Source organism: Orbicella faveolata, unplaced genomic scaffold, assembly GCF_042242905.1.
Source record: "Orbicella faveolata isolate gen_17 unplaced genomic scaffold, um_ofav_v1 contig_46, whole genome shotgun sequence".
NCBI lineage: Eukaryota > Metazoa > Cnidaria > Anthozoa > Scleractinia > Merulinidae > Orbicella > Orbicella faveolata.
Window position 1 is genome coordinate 29,745,258 of NW_028301576.1, and position 17,243 is coordinate 29,762,500.

General features: G+C 39.5%; 1 protein-coding gene and 3 pseudogenes across 2 annotated transcripts in view; all 4 read left to right on the top strand.

The window, feature by feature from the left end:
* The first annotated feature begins 344 nt into the window (after nt 1–344).
* Nucleotides 345–1,816, top strand: LOC149099588 (uncharacterized; annotated as a pseudogene).
* A 3,885-nt stretch (nt 1,817–5,701) lies between these two features.
* LOC110046571 (uncharacterized) overlaps nt 5,702–17,243 on the top strand; it is a 41,931-nt gene continuing 30,389 nt past the window's right edge. Inside the window, exons 1-3 of one of the 2 annotated variants that reach the window (XM_089277089.1) lie at nt 5,702–6,004; nt 6,727–6,779; nt 11,933–15,539. In XM_089277089.1, the coding sequence (XP_089133215.1) occupies nt 5,837–6,004; nt 6,727–6,779; nt 11,933–12,047 (336 nt within the window). In that variant the 5' untranslated portion in view covers nt 5,702–5,836 and the 3' untranslated portion in view covers nt 12,048–15,539. Of the gene's footprint in view, nt 6,005–6,726; nt 6,780–11,932; nt 15,540–17,243 lie in introns of those variants that run through there. The other variant, XR_016203510.1, reaches the window with a different exon arrangement.
* On the top strand, nt 8,522–11,909 carry LOC149099589 (uncharacterized; annotated as a pseudogene).
* LOC149099590 (uncharacterized) lies at nt 14,979–16,363 on the top strand (annotated as a pseudogene).

The window sequence follows — 17,243 nt, forward strand, 5'->3', positions numbered from 1 at the left end:
TGTCACAGGGAGACGCCTGATAAAGAAACCTTCCCTCGGATCGATCAATTTTACAAATTCGACGGCGAGAGTCTGGAAATGTACGCGAGTTTTCGTCGTTAACGGGAGTTCCACTCACGACTGTTTCACAAATACTGCAGACAATGGACGAGAACGAACTTCACGACAGGATTAACGACCTTATAGTGAAACAAGAATTGCCGGCTACTGCTACCAATCTCATCATTAGCACTCCTAGAACTTCGTGTATTTACTTTTTACCTAAAATTCACAAACCTAACGACCCAGGTCGACCTATCGTCTCTGCCTGTAGTTGCCCTACCGAACTCATTTCCAGCTATTTAGACAAAATTATGGCACCTATCGTCAGATCTTTATCGTCATACGTTAAAGACAGTCAACACGCACTTCAAATGTTTCGAGATTTCAATTTCCTGGGCGAAGACAAACTTTTTTTCACCATGGATATTATATCTCTGTACACCGTCATCCCAAATGGCGAAGGTCTTCTAGCCCTCAAACATTTTTTTGATTTACGTACTGTTAAGGAATCAAGCTCGGAAACAGTACTCCGCCTGGCTGAATTAGTGTTAACACTCAACTGTTTTTCATTCGCGGACAATTATAAACAAATCAATGGCGTGGCCATGGGTGCCAAAACGGGACCCATTTACGCCAATCTTTTCGTGGGCTACATCGAACACCGATTTTTAACTCAATACAACGGCCCCAAACCTGAACTCTACCGTCGCTACATTGATGATTGTATCGACGCTACGTCTTCTACCAGAGAGGACCTCGATCAATTCGTAACTGCTCTCAATTCGTTTCATCCTGCTCTTAAACATACCTGGGAAATTTCCGATACTTCTCTAGCATTTCTGGATATCAAAGTTTATATCGAAGCGAACGGTTTATGCACCAGTGTGCACTACAAACCCACAGATTCTCATAGTTATTTCTCGTATTCATTTTCACATCTATCACATGTCAAGAATTCCATTCCTTATTCTCAGTTTCTTAGACTTCGTCGTCTTTGTAGTAATGACTCTGAATTTTTCCTTAAAACCAGAGGAAATGTGCGATTTCTTCGACAAACGTGGTTATCCTGCTTCTGTTGTTCAAGCGGGCCATCACCGCGCCCAACAACTTGATCGACAGTGAGCACTACAAACGTCACAGAAGGAAAATAATGATAAATTCCATTCACCTTCTCATTTCACCCTCACAACCACGCAGTAAAATCCATCATTCTAAAACACTTTAAATTACTTCAAAATGATCCCGATACTGGTAGAATCTTTTCGCAACCTCCATTAATTTCATTCAAACGCGATAAAAACATAGGCAACTTTTTAGTCAGAAGTGCATTCCAAACAAGTGATCAAATCCGGAACTTTCAAATGCGCACGCGCACCATGCAAAACATGTCCTTTCATTCGCAATATTAAGAAAATATCAGGACCCAAGCGATCCATCAAGATCACTGATCATTTCACCTGTGCCTCAGCCAATGTAATCTACTGCAAAACTTGCATTCTTTGCAAAAAGTTATACATCGGCGAAACAGGGAGACGACTAGGCGACCGATTCAGAGAACAACTTCGTGACGTAGATAAAGACGACAAAAACGCATCTAAACCGGTCACGAGGCACTTTAATCTCCCCAATCATTCTAAGCAACATATGGCAGTCTGCGGCCTTTCCCTACATCAAGGAAGCACGGAAAGCCGTAAGACTCTAGAACAAACATTTATTTTTCAAATCGGCACTCTTAATCCCCACGGTATCAACGAACGCTTTTCATTCAACTAATTTATTCTGTCGGTTTTCACGTTTCCATGCAACAACCAATAGCGTAGCTCCATCTTTCTGTATATAAACCACACACAACCTACAATTCCCCGATTCGCCCCGACGAAGGGCTAACGCTGGAAACGTCAGCTTTCGAATCTCCTTACGGTGACTAATTCACATCATCAAGCCAGTTGACATAGGCGGATTTAGGGGAGGGGCCGAGGGGGCCGCGGCCCCCCCTTTTTTTCTTGTATTTTCAGAACGTTTTTGTACGACCCCAACCCTTCTAACCGTCCTTCGAATGTTGTCATAATTATACAATCAGGTTTCAACTTTATTCAATTTCGGAGCTTTCCTTATTTAAAATATATTTTGTGTTAACGATTATAATATATAATCAAATATTCAAACAAACGTAACCCAAAAATTAAAATTCGCGCTAATTGTTAACGCCAAATTAACAGGCGTTTCTTTCGGTTTGAAATGACGAGGAACACTGGACTCGAATATTGTCACGCCGTGTCCCTTGCTGGACTGCTAAAGAGTGAAATATTTTTCTGAAGTTTTCGAAAAGCAAAGAATACACTGTTTACATTTCATCGTGAACCAGGTGACAACGTTACTTATTTGACCTAAGTTAAACGTAATCGGTTTTTGTTTTTAGATTTGTATCTGTCTGCTGGCGGGCAACGTTCGAGCCCTGCCTTGGAGAGTTTGTTTGGTGATCATCCGCCCCAGCAAAAAGGCAAATGAAGTAAAAATATCAAACTTTAGCTTATATTAAAGCACTCAATGTAATGATCTGTCGCAAAAGGTTTTGCGTAAATTGATTTATAATCCTAAGTTAATTTCTCGATAGAAAATTCTGACAGAAACGATTAGAATCATTACAGCAATAACAGTTTGCTGGTGATGTTTCAAACATGGATCAGTTGTTTCTACTTGAGCCAGATGAAAGCAAGTTCTGAAAGCTCTTCTGCTATGCCTCGAAACTATTGCTGAAGACAAAAGCAGAAAGAAATGGGATGGAAAGTCTAAGACGGAGGCACAGGGAATGTTTCATCAAATCAAGAACCCTGTGTTCATTGTTGCCTTCTACACTGCCAAGCACCTTTTTGGATTCACCGTAGGACTCAGCCGTTGGTTACAGGGTTCCACACTGGATGTTATCGAGGCATACAAACATGTTAACGTTCTGAAGGAACAGCTGAAAGGTATGCGCAAGAATGATAAAGCAGCATTTGCAAGTTCTGTGTATGAAAAGATTAAGAAGATGGCTAAGAAGGCAAACGTCAAGGTAAGCATTCCTCGAACTTGTGGCAGGCAGACATTAAGAAACAAAACCAATGCCGGGACACCAGTCGCCTATTTTCGACGGGCAATATTTCTTCCCTTCCTTGACAACTTGTTGGAGCAAATAAATACCCGCTTTAATGGACTATCAGAAGCGGCATTGCTTGGACGGCTACTGATACCTGCCAACTTACAGCAGCTTGACGAGTCTTCTCAAGATTAACTTATTCAGCCTTATTCCCCTGATCTGCCTTCCCCAAGCAGTGCGTCGCATGCAGGAGCTGGAGCTGTGGAAGTGCTTCTGGTATGCTATTCTGCGTTAATACTATACATGGGTTACCAAGTTTATAGTGAAACTGCGATAAGCTGAAAAAAACCGATTATACCTTGTCTTGAAATGTGTGTTAATTATTGCTTTTATTTTTAGGAATAACGCTACCGTAAAACCCACGACACTGCAAGAGACTTTGAAAGCCTGCAGCTCGAGCCTCTACCCCAACGTCCACACAATTCTGCGCCTCCTGTTGATCACCCCAGTCACAAGTGCAACTGTTGAACGTAGCTTTGTGAAGAATGTTTATCGCAGCACCATGGGAGGTGAACGTCTAAATGCACTGTTGCTACTCTTTATTCACAAAGGCATACCTTTAAATTATAACGCAGTCGTTGACGTGTGCGCCAACCGAAACCAGAGAAGGATGACATTTATCATTCTGAGTTTCGTAATGTGGTGAATATTCTTGTAGTGATGCCTGCTGCATCGTGTTATGCAGATCGCGGATCATTCAGTGCGTTGCGCCTATGTGCAAAGGCCTCTTGAAGGGTTAAGTTTGCGCCATGTAGAATTAGTAACGCAACGGATTCACGTATACAAAATATTATTAGGATAGTTTGTCTCCGTTGATGCCACGTCATGCATGAGAGAGCGTGCTTAGTGTTGTAAATAAGTTAGGGACTGGAGCTGGTTTGACCTGCGAGGTCTGAGTCGAGTCTCGTGATTGACACTTGAAAAACGTGGACAAGAAAGGAATCGAAGAGAACGGAAAGGAGTCTAGCGTGGACATTGATCTATCTCTGTATTACGGAAAATATCTATCGGAACACGGAATTAACTCTTAGAACAACATTGTCATATCTCGGAATCTATCAAAGGATCAAAATAAAGAGTATGGATCGATACAATACTTAGTATTAAAACGAACACAGATAGGACAGAGGGCCATTGCTTTAGCTTTGCCTGGATTTAACGATCTTGGACGTTCGGTGACCCCCTCTTTTCTTTCCAGAAACAGATTTTATTAACAATTATCTCATTGTCCAAAAAGGAAAAAAAAAAAATGAATGTGGGAAGTTAAAAAAAAAAAAGATTTTAAGATTTCTGTCCACGGGACATTGAATCCTGTCATATTGCGGCTGCAAGGCGCGTGAAACTATGGTCGCTAAATGCGAACTTGTTCTTTAAGGTACCTCACCAGTTGACTAAATTCACTTAATAGGTCCACTTAATATTTGGCAGAGAAAATTTCACTTCAAAGATCTAATTGCAATAGTTTTGGGCTTACAGACACTGTGGCCTTATTCGTGAACGAAGCTCGATTTTTTCAGCTGTAGGATGTTCTTCCAGGCTTGTTCTATCCAAAACGAAGTCGGTGAACCCATGTCTTTTTTTACATTTCTGACATAACTAACTCGTCATCTTACAATGGTAAAAGTCTCAGAAAAAAGTCAATGTTGGAAAATTTCTCTCTTAAACGAAGTCCATGACCCCGGGCGTTTTCCATTTACCAAAAAATTCCGTAAATCCCGGTTGGGATGTAAATGGAACACGACTTTTCGGTTCGTTCCATTGGAAATTTTCCGGAATAAACGGAATTCCTGAAAAGGTAGTCCCGTTTTCCCGGTGGAAACTTCCCAATGGAAAATTTGCGTTCCATTTACAGATTTCTCGTCTTTATCACCAGTTCCATGCCTTTCGCGGTCTTTTAAGCGGCCAGGCCTCCCTTCAGCTACCTCGTGTTTCAACAAAAATGGCAGCTGATCAGGGTCAGTTTTCCGGAAGCTTTTTGCAAACAAACTTTCAGGGCTACTACGAGTGCTCTGCCTACCACGTTCTAACGCCAGATCTAGAAAATTTACTGCAGCACGAATGTGCTGCATATAAAAGTGGTAAGTAGAAGTTCTTGCTTCTTCGAAGCGTTTTTTTGCCGGTGCACGTTTCCCGCGTAAAATGTTGCATGAACAACTCTGAAAAGTTCTTTTGTAATTCTTCGTTCACAGGTGAACGTCGAAGCCGCTGAAAAGATATCTACTGGATTATCTCCTGAATTAATCAACTCTCTTCCTCTATAGAGGCTTGTAACATTTCGCACAAAAACAACATCTGACGGGCCTCATTGGCCTCCATTTTGAATATTCGCAGGAGATTCAGAGAAGCGAGAGAGAGGGGCCTGTGAACGAATGGGACTTGTGACAAATGGAACGCACTTTTCCCAAACGGAAATTCCCAATAGAAATTTTCCGAATTTTTTTTGTAAATGGAAACGCCCCCCCGTTTCTTTTTTCATTTCTGAAACAAGTAATTTATTGTCTGTCCCCAGTCCCCAGAAGTTTGAAGAAAATCTATTCAGTAGAACATTTTCGCTCGAACCTAACATTTTACTCGGTGGGGTGCTGACATGTAGGACTTTCGCGCATTGTCGTCCTCATAGCCCTTGTCGCCTCTATTAGCCGGCTAAGAGAAGCGAGAATGGACTTTTGCGCCGAAGAACGCTCTCACAAGTCCCGCGGGGGCACTGGGTTACAGGGAACAACCACGACGTGTTACATGAAGCCGAAGTTAGCGAGGCATCGAACCGATTGTTCAACGTGTTGTCTAGATGTAAACTTAGCTGTTTTCCATCCTTCTGGGACGCAGGTAATTATTAAGCGTAAGAATTATTGTTTTTCCCTTTCCCAGTGCATTCACATTGCACAATGGGAGCTTCGGCATTCCGTTTTTTAGCAAGTTCGTCACCTTGAATCTACAAATATACGATAGAACATTCCTGACCGTGGAGATTACAGGAGCTCATTACTTGCTCTTATTCGTATTGTGATTGTTATTTTTCGGAAATTGAAGTCTTGCTGCAAATTTTAGATGTGTTGTCACGATGTATTTTATGGCTTAAAATATCTTACATATTGAGCCGGCTTTCTGATAGTTGTAGTCAACTGTGAGGATAGTCGAGGAGCTTCGCGCGAGGGATCGTGTTACATTTGCTCCAGTTCTCAATGAGTGTTCCTTTTTCTTGCGTATAATCTGCTTATATTTATTGTTTAAATGTTAGACTAGACAAGGAAACCTACATCGAGAATTTTCAGTTAGGTCGTATAAGCCTGTAAGGGTATAAATCATGTTCTTTACTCAATATTTGCGAAGAAGTAAACATGCCGCAAAATACAGTCTTCAGTTTGTACGGTTAAAGAAGAAAGATAAAGGAAAAATACTTTTTTGTTCTCAGTATTTTCGTATACGCAAACACGCTGCAAAATAGTCTTCAGTTTACAGAGGGGAAGGTCAAATTTTGATTTGTGCAAATTTTATAGATAACAAGCTTGAGATATAATAAAAGAGATGATTTGCTGATTAAATTTCAGGGCTGTGCTGTGTTAGGTGACATTTCTCTTGTAAATGGAGAGAGTACAGGCAGGTAATTAAAATACTATATGCTGCACAAAATAAACCACAGCACGGGGATGCCACCATACATGTAAATGGTCAAACTGAAAGATTATCAAGAAGTTTACTTTTCTTCTTTTTTTCCAGGAGGGGGACATTGGGGGGTTCTGAACACCACAATTCTATAAAAGAATCTGGCAAATATGGCAATGTTGTCCCCTCCCCCCCCCCCAAAAAAAAAATAAAACAAAATACCACAATATCTCAATACCAAGTCAAAACTCAATGTCATATTGACAGGCCTTCTGATATCTAAGAAATAGAAAACATGTACCGTGTTTCTATAGATTTATAGAAACACAAGTGGAAGTTTGGGAGAACAAGAAATGCTATGGGAACACAAGCCACAGGTGAGTGTTTCCACAGGTTTTTTGAGTTCTCCCAAACTTTCAGGAGTGTTTCTATTAAACAGTTAGATTATTCACTCTCTCTTGATAGTTGACAGGGTGCAGCCCGAGTCAACTATCATGTATAGAAATCAAGAGCTAATAATCTAATTGCTTTAGTATAAATCTACTAGTCGTGCAAAACTTTATCTAAATCGTGTTCACAGACACTTTGGAAACACCAAGAAGTGGCCATCATTTTGTTAACAAGGGCACACTGCTATGCTACTCACTATCTATCACAGAATAGACAGTGAGTAGTGTACCCAATCAGAGTGCGGTATTCCTGATAGAACGCCAGTAGATTTATACTAAAACTTGATAGAAACATGGAGAATATGTTTTCTATTTCTTTTAGAAAACACCACAATGAAAAAAGGAAAACAACTAAATAAATACAATAATAAAAACAATAACTTTGATTATCAAAATGTAAATTCTCTTTGCTTGCGCCATCATTACATCAACAGCTTGAGCTAGTTCTGTGTTTTTAGAAACACGATATTTAACCAATCAGCACATTTTTGTAGGACTCTTCTAATGCGCAATGGTGCGATTTCCCACAATCTACATGGATCGCATCCGGTTGCACAATCTATGGAGAATCGTATAATTCACGAAAAATTGCACAATTTGAACAAAATAAACCATCAATTAATGCTTCATCTGGAAAAAATGCCATATCTACACATTGTTTCAAGATGATTTGCCTTTGAAAAAAGCCTCCAAAATCTTTTACAACCTTCGATAAACAAGTGAAGTTCAAGACGTTTCTTGGATGTCTGGGAACTGGCGCTAGTTTTTGTCAGCAAAGAATTGCCTATTGGTGTAATGTAAACAAGTTCCTTCTTTGCTTGGACCAATCAGAATTGCCAGTCTATATTGATCCAAGTGACGTTTGTTTTGTTGGCAAAATGTAGCGTCTTTCATGGAATTTGAAATAAACGTCCTCCATGGATAAGTTTGTAGTGAAAGCGCCTGCTGTTTTTTCAACTGAAAAGACTCATTCACACGAACAGCAAAAGATAGAGCTAGAAATTATCCTCAAGCCTTCCATGTGGACGATAGGCTGAAGATGCAGCATCGTGATCAATGATCTTAAGATAAAGATCTTAACATTGATGAGATCCCTAATTAACTAGATGTCTCTTGTGTCGTGCAACACACAAACTAATTCAAATGAATATATGAAAGATCATATATTTGAACTGTGGAGAAAGATATCAAGACATAATTGATCATTACAGTTCTGCACACAACTTAGCAGCTGTGAAATTAAAGCCTGAAAAAAATTCAGGCCTGAATATTTTTCGGACTTTAATTTCACAACTGCTTATTAAAAAATAAGTTGTGTGCATAACTGCGATGATCAATCATGTCTTCACACAAACTAATTGATGACAAATGTAAATTTCTGTAGGAAATTATAAGTTTATTAGCTAAAAAATGCCTTACAAGTCAGAAAAGTGATTGCAAAATTACATTGATCTCTTAAATTGTCACATTCTGGACTATTCCATTTCTGAAAGCAATTTCTATCTTCTGAAGCTGAAGGCAAAACGGGAACATTACACAATGAACACTGCCATGGAGTTTTCATTTGTTTTTTTTTTCAGGTCATAACCAAGCTTACAATTCTTATAGCTGTACAACTGATACAATAACAGGAAAACCACATTAAAAACCCAGTGCATTCACTATTTTTTTACCATAATATTTTGGAGCATTAATTTGCTCTGAAGTGAATCAGACAACACTCCCTCACTGCTTTCACTTGGAACTTCTAGAATTACTGCAGCTCCAGAAACTTCCACAGTCTGGCAAATCAGCTGGTGAAAAATTTTCATTTAAACTTAGATTATCACATAATCTTTTTCCATTGTTGACAATAGGCCTTTTTACAGTTCCTGGCACCATCCTGGAATAGTAATGGTGCAAACATCATGTTGAGGCTTGCATTGACCTGGGAGGTACAAACATAGCAAAATCACAGCTGTTTCACTAACCTGTTTCACATTGTTTGTTATATCTTCGCTTAAAATGGTCATTGAATATAAAGAGAAGGAAATTTTGACACTGGAGGATATACAGAACCTCACAGTTAAAGATCTGAGGAATATTTTGAAGAGCAATTCTGAAAATGCTGGCAGAATGAAGGTGGGGCTGGTTGTAAAAGTGTGCACATTGCTTGTGTGAGACGTGGTTTTAAGGTCAGCGAGAATACCAAGCAAACTGCTGAAAACTGTGCTGAAAACAGTGGCCATTTCAAATACGATGAAATAATGAGACGAATCTCTGCTCTTGGATGGTCAACAGACTTGTGACCGCTTCCAGAACTGAACTTCATTCAGCTCTACGATTACCTTGTCGTGTCTGCACGCAAGTACTGCCATATTTTGTTGAAGGGCACACATTACAAAAAGCTAAAATCGTGCCAATTTTTCTTTGAAGGAAATGTGAAATGACTGGAAAGCAAAGTCTTTCAAGGCCAGACCTATGTGAAAGCTAGCGTAGTTCCATCAATGAAAAAGAATCCGTAGAGAGTTATTGTGGAGTTTTCACCCCAGAGTGACATTTTGCAAGGGGCATGCATGTGCCCGGCTGGACTTGGTTTATATGGAAAAGGTAAATGCAACCACATTGGAGGACTGTTGTTTGTGATTGAAGATTTTACGAGAAGGGGATTACAAAAACATGCCAAGCCTTTGTCATGTACATCATGGCTGTCTGTGTGGGTTGTGCCCCGCAACCAAAGTGTTGCAGCTAAACCTCTCGACCAAGTGCTAATCAGAAAGATACTCGTCTTCAGTCAAAGGTGGAGGCAGTGTGGCCAAGTGGTTAGGGCACTGGACTTGAAATCTGGAGGTCGTGCTTTCAAGTCCCGCTCTGACCACTTCACTGGAGTTGTTTCTCGGTAGACCCTAGTTCAACTCCTTGGTCATGCTTGTAAATAGCCAACTGGTCTGCCTCCCACCAGTTGGGATTTTTAACCATGTTATGTTCATTTGCATTATTTGTTTAATCATTTGGTTTCATTGGCCCTGAAAAGCCCCGTTGGGGGAGTGGTCAATTAAGATATTTATTTATTTATTTATTTATTTATAAGGTTATAAAATTTGATCCAAGATTACCAAATCAGCGAAAAAGAGAGAGAAACAGTTTCAAGATTTTAAGTGAAAGTCTTCAAAATTGTCTCCCTGCCAGTTCATTTTTCTTTGTTCCATGACATCAAGTCAAACTGTGTAGAGGAGTCAGACTCTGAAGAGACAAACGAGGCACCAGAGTCTGCCTTTTACAGACAGTTACGATATTACTACTGACCACTTTAAATCTTTGATTGATTCCTATGTTTCCGGCTCAACAATCACCCAAGAAGAGATAGTTGAAACGGAGAGAACAACTCGAGGACAAAACAAAAACAATCTTTGGTTTGAAAAGAGGAAATCTCTTTTGACAGCTTCAAACTTTGGAAAAGCAGCTAAGAACAAAGTGGAACCTTCAAATAAGTTGAAATCAATCCTTTACTCGAATTTTACAACAGATACTACTCAATATGGTGTCAAAAGTGAAGCAAAGGCAGTGAACCTTTATATGAGGGAAATGAAAAAGGATGGCATTGATGTTACTGTTGAGGAAATTGGGCTACTGGTGTCCAAGGACAAGCCATGCCTGGGAGTAAGCCTGGACAGGATTTTAACCATTAAGGATACACAAAAAATGGGGAATGGAAATTAAATCCCCTTTAAGTAAAGCAGGCATGACTATTGAAGAAGCCTGCCAAAATAAAACTTTTTTTCTGGAGAAACTTGCTGGAACTGTAAGGTTGAAACAAAATCATGATTATTATGTACAAATTCAAGGGCAGCTCTACTGTTCTAACTTGACTACCACGGAGTCTGCAACATCCATTTCCTGAGCTAAAACTAATTTATTCTGGGTTTGCCATGGAGGAGCTTTTCAAGACTTTTTTGGCACGCTCCATGACAACTGGGATGGCTCAGCACCTTAAAACAAAAATACAATAAAAATCAAAATAATTACATGACCATGATAAATGAACATGTTGTGGTGCTAATGGTCGTTTTGATAAAGTTATGAAAAATACTAAACTGTAATGTCAGTTAAACTGTTTTTGATCTCAGTACATTTATATGACACTAATGAATAAGGTACAATGATGCACAACAGTAATCCACTGGTATCCAAATATTGTATTGGGGTAACAACTATGATATTTTCCTTCGATGTGAAAAGCCAGCCATCAGTCAAAAGCTATATAATGTTACAATTTTAAATGCTTTATGTACAAAGGAACAAATAAACATTTTGCATAATGCAGCTGTTATGAAATATTTGCCATGATGTTTTTGTATCTGTTTTTGCAGATCACATACCTTTCTTTGAATCTCAGTGGCCTGACAATTTTCTTATAATATCTCCTTGTCTAAAATGTTCACTGCAAACAACAGTTGCAGCAGTTACATTGAAGTCATCCTTTCCATGTTGCCACTTTGTAAGGTTACACCAGCGATTTCTGGTCTTGGGGTCGGTTGGAAAACTGAAAAAATGGTTACCAGCAGAAAGCCCTTTGTCATTGTAATAGCAGTTGTGACAGCCTGATTGTACGAGAGCCAGACTCAACCATTTAACTTTAGATGCAAAGGATCAGTAGCTTTTTTTTTTAAACAACGCTGTCCAACTTGCCACGTCCTCAATGTGCCAATGCTGTTTTTTTCAGAGGCGTAGTGAGCATGATCTGGCTATCCAGGAGCAGTTTTGGTTTGGGCTCCAAGCATGTCAAATTAGCGGCCAAGAGGTGCGAGAAGTCCACATACTTGCTGGTGACGATTTGAGCAACCAGCTTGGATGGGATGGGAGAGAATCCTGGGCCTACCATGAATGGCTATTCTGTCAAAATACTTACATTTTGACCAGAGAGAGGAAGGGCCCCACCAATGCGCGTTGCCCCAACATGAATGGCGCTCATAGAATTAGAATAAGCCATCGATAACAAGAGGGAAGGTTGAGGTGCAGCAAAAGTGGAAACAAATGAAGGCACAACAAAAGGAACAGGCCAACCTATAGACTCACTGCACTGCTGTCAGTACCCACCTACCCAGCTGTCGGTGAAGTGTGAGCTTGAAGCACAGCTTGAACAGATTGGGCCACAAGCAATACAATTGCTGCGATGTAGGCGTAATGGGTCTGGAAGACACAACTGCGGTTTCTAAAGTCACAGTATTGCTATAAACTAGTGATGGCTGTGATGATGTTTCAGCCATGTGTTCACCCAACAAGGGTGCACTTAAGCAGCAATCGATGACAGTTGTGAGACCTTGACCAGGAACAGTGCTGCCTCCATACTGTATTTGTTTGATGACAGGTCATTGTGAATTTAACCACCATGAATAAAGAAGCACACAAGAACGATGAAGAAAAACACGCTACAGGCACGAATGGCACTCAAGACAAACTGCACGTTTTCACATGGCTGGCAAGAAAAACGTGTGAGCCCTGCAAAACCCCATATGAGACCCCACAGAGCATGGTCACCCTGAGAGATAGCTGGCCAGAATTGGCTCAAGTCAAACTTTGCCTAAATTACATTTAGCCACATTTAAACATGTTAACTTTGTAGCTTTCTCTTTCTCTGTCTTCACAATTCTAACTTCATAAACTCTTCTGATGTCTTCCATGGCTCTTCTGCTAATTGAAGGATGTAAGGAAATCAAGGAAAATTACTGGAAAAGCGTTGATTTCCTCTTCAGATGATGTAACAAGTAGTTGAAAAAATCTGTAGCAACAAAAGATAGGTTTTCCAGATCTCTTTCACCAGTTTCATCTTCCATGACTTTAAACTCCTGGATTTATTCTCAGCAACTTTCTCAATGTAACTGTAGTTATTTCAAGGGAAACAACATGTTTTTAACTACGGAGACCATAATGACAGTAAACAAAGTATGTTTTACATAGGTTTATAAAAAGTGTGATTATTATTATAAGAAACATGACAGGTGTTTTCCATATGATTATTCTACTTATCAATTTTTTGTCACCACAGTAGTAGTAGTAAGTTTGTTTGTACAGTGTCTACAAGATTTGCGAGATATTACTTGCGAAGTTATTGAAGCCAAGGCATATTTGAGGCAAAACTTTTGAACTCTTTCTTGAATTTGCTTTTTAAATGGGGTTGGTGTCATATTTTTGTATAAATAAGTTGTCTGCTTAAATCCTCCCTGCTGTTCATTAGTAGCCTAAGCAGCAGAGGTGGAAGCTGTTTTAGTGCTGGTGCACCATGTGGATTAACCTTTTTGAGGTGGCCCTTGTGAATATTGTTCCCTGAGGTATGATGATGTATTTGCAGTTCAAAATAATGTACAGAGTGGTTCTTTGTTATGTATTTTCCTTCAGGAAGGTCCATCTCGTAATCGTCAGCTGTAGCTACTATGGCTAAGTTTATAATGAAATTTTAAAACAAAATGAGAGCTGACTTGAGCGATATGGGAATTGATATAAAAAGGTTAAACAGCTCCCAATGAGGGTTAAGAATTCTGGAACAATAATGAGGTAGAAATCAGGTTTTCCTTTGAATGTGGTTGGTTAAAGGCAGTCAGGTGAGCCAGAAGATGACCAAACTATAGCACGAGAAACATGAACTAAAAGGGTTTCGTGGGAACAACCTGGAGCTGTCTGGTCCCTTGGTGTACAACTATTCTGGCAAGTCGTGTAATTTTGTTTGTCCCTTGGCTAATATTTAAACATGTTACAACCTTGTTCCGATTTTTTTTTAAAAATGTATTTTCACACTATCCAGCATGGAAACACTTATAAAGGTATTTCCTCCAGCTTGGTTTGAGAGGCATGATGTTTGGTTTACAGAAGTTAACAATGACACCATATTGAATTAATTAAGAAAATAGATATCGTCAATTCTTACCTACATACTTAATTAACTTAGTGATTTTCCTTAATAATGGCGTTGTCCGACTTTAATTAGTAGTTGAAATTGTTTCCTCAAAAATCTTCCATAAATCTTTAAACAAATTAGTGTTATTTGATTTAAAATATTTGTGTTTTTCAGTTTCATATTTAATTACCAAAATCCTTGTGAAGTGGCTCAAGGAAGGTAATGTTTCTTTACATTGACAAGTCCACAAGAGAGATTTTCCTAGAACTACTATATAATTAAATAGATCCATCTCCTCCTCAAAAGACCCAATTTGAGATTTGATTGACATGGCCAATGTCAAATCTTTAGAAAGTGTTCCCCCTGCCTATTGTTTCATTCTCTTGTCAAACAGTCCCTGGAGATATATTACTCCCTTGTGTGAGCCCTGAGCTTATCCATGGTTTGATTGTCAGCAGAAGATGAAACATAATCCCAAGTCTCATACAGGGCTCCCCCTTTTCCTTGATCTATAATTTCTAATACATTCTTGGTTTCTTGCCTTCTTTTTAGTGCAGAGCGCACTATTGGGATGGTTTGGGGGCTGACGTTCGCTGTGGCAATAAGGTTGGGGTTGCACTTGAGACAAATATTTGAAATGTCTGAAGATGTCGCAGACAGTTTTGTCTCAGAACTTGTCTGAGACAATTAAAATGTTGTCGTTTTGTGGTTGCACTGTACAGACAATCAACAGAGACATCAACATAAAGTAAACATAAGACCTGTCACTTCTGGCACTTTTTTTAATTTCACCACATAAATTATTATTTCCCACTCAATGTGTAGAATAGAACAGCTGCAATGAATCCACGCCAGTTCGCTCTGCTTCTCAATGTAAATGCAGCTAACGATGCTCAAAGAGTCATTCTTCTTCCCTCATACAAATGTGGGTACTTCAAGCGCAACTTCTTTTTTGGAACCAATGTCGAAGAAGACGTCATGGACGTTGCTTTCCCTGTTTTTAGGTTTGCCAAGACCACAACAGTCGTGGTTTGACATACATTATTTTGATCCTACAATTCCAGGAGACTATTTCAGGCGTCAGCTCCGCTTAAACAGAAATACGTTCTTGGTGCTATTGAATATTCTTCGCCTGCGCCTGAGAAGACAAAACACACGCTTGCGTGACTGTGACACCGGAAAAACTTTTGGCACTGGGAATGTATCGCTTGGTGCATGAAAATTCCTACATAACGATAGGCCCAAATTTAACGTAGGAAAAAGCACAGTTATTGAGGCGGCCCAAGATGTTGTTGAAGCATTATGCAACTTAAAAATGAGTACATCTAGTTTCCTTTGTCAAATAGAGAAATTCTGGCCACTTGAGAAACTTTTGATGATTTAATGGATCTCCCAAACGTGGTAGGAGCCATTGATGGAACACACATAAAAATTAAAACTCCCAAGGAAAGCGGACCTGATTATTTTAGTCAACTGCAGCAGCACAATGTTGTTTTCCAGGCAGTAGCTGACAGAGAAAAATGATTTTGGGATGTCGCTGCAAGCTTCCCATGCACGATTCCAGAGGCTTCAGAAATAGTTCACTTTATCGAGGAATTACCAATAATGAGCTGTTGCTCAGTCCAACTGTGAGAGTTGGTGGGAGGGAGATTTGACCACTTTTGTTAGGCGACAGTGCCTATCCCCTCTCTACGTGGTTATTAAAACCGTACCACGAGGGTACGAATGACCCAGAGGAAAGCAACTTTAACAAAGAACTTTCATGTGCAAGGGTATCAGTAGAGTGTGCATTTGGTATACTGAAAGGACGTTGGAGAATTCACCAAAAACAACTTGATAGTGATATAGCATTGACCAATCAGATCGTCACTGCATGTTGTGTGCTCCACAATTTTTGCATTGAAGCTCGAGATTTATGGGATGATGATGACAACGATGACGATGGAAATGATGACAATGTCCCTGTCCAAGATGGGAGTGCTGATGGTGCGGATTTAAGAGACTTTTTAAAGAACTATCTTTGGAATTTGTAGGAAAGGAAGATATAAAAAGATTATTGACATGATGCTGTTTCAGTTAAATGAATTTTTTTATTGCATAACACTTTCATATTTCTATGATTCCGAATTATGGGTAAGAATATAGCTTATAATTTCAATGAAGAAAAGTTATTGTTGACAATAAAAGAACTTAATCGAGTTCATTTTTTTTACAACATCAAAACAGAAAGATACTAAGTGATTGTTATTACTAAATGACATTTTTCTTTAAAAGATAAACCAATTTCAAGTGATGTAATGAAACTATATGATTTAAAAAGAGTAACTTTTATCATTTCAATCACATTTCGAATCACTCAACAATATGTAATTTTTTAAATTAAGACAAAAGAGAGCCTTGCAACAATTATTACATTGAAGAGATCATCGTTCTGAGTCAGTACTTGTCTTTCGATGATTGCATTGCCCGCGTAAAATTTTTCATAAATTGATCCATGACCTGGAACTGCTGCGCTTGATTTTTTTTCCATAGACTCTAGCACCCCAGAAATTTTGTCTCCCTGCTCCTGTAACTTCTTCATACTCTAGTGGAAAAGAGCATCACCTTCCTCTTGTTCTTTCCATGGAGCTTTTGCACTTTTGCACTTTGACGCACTTTCTTTCATCACGTTGACTCTTTCTTTCGTTCTTTCGCTTTAGACCAAAGGTGGTGAGAGGCTCTTTGAATTGTTCATCATCTACACTTCCTTCGTCTTCTGGTCCTCCCTCCTTTCCATTTGAATTAGAGAAACTCCAAGAAGATCCTGGCGCGGATTCTTTAATGTGACTGAATGTCACGGTGTCACAACATCCAAGAACGGAGTCGATCTCATCATAAAATGGTGAGGTTTTTCATTTGTCCCCTAGTCTTGTGACGGTTGTGGTCTGTGGTGTCCTTGTACCTATCTTTAAGGTATTTCATTTTCTGTTGGCATTGGGCGCTGGTAACTTTTCGGATCTTTGAAATTTCCTGAGCAATCTCCTCCCAGACTTGTCTTGCATGCCACGACTCTAGTCTCGTGTGCTTGCCATACCATAACTGCACAAGAAGCTTCTCCTCTTCTTCTCCCCATTTTCCATACCCTCTTCCTACTTTCCCCACA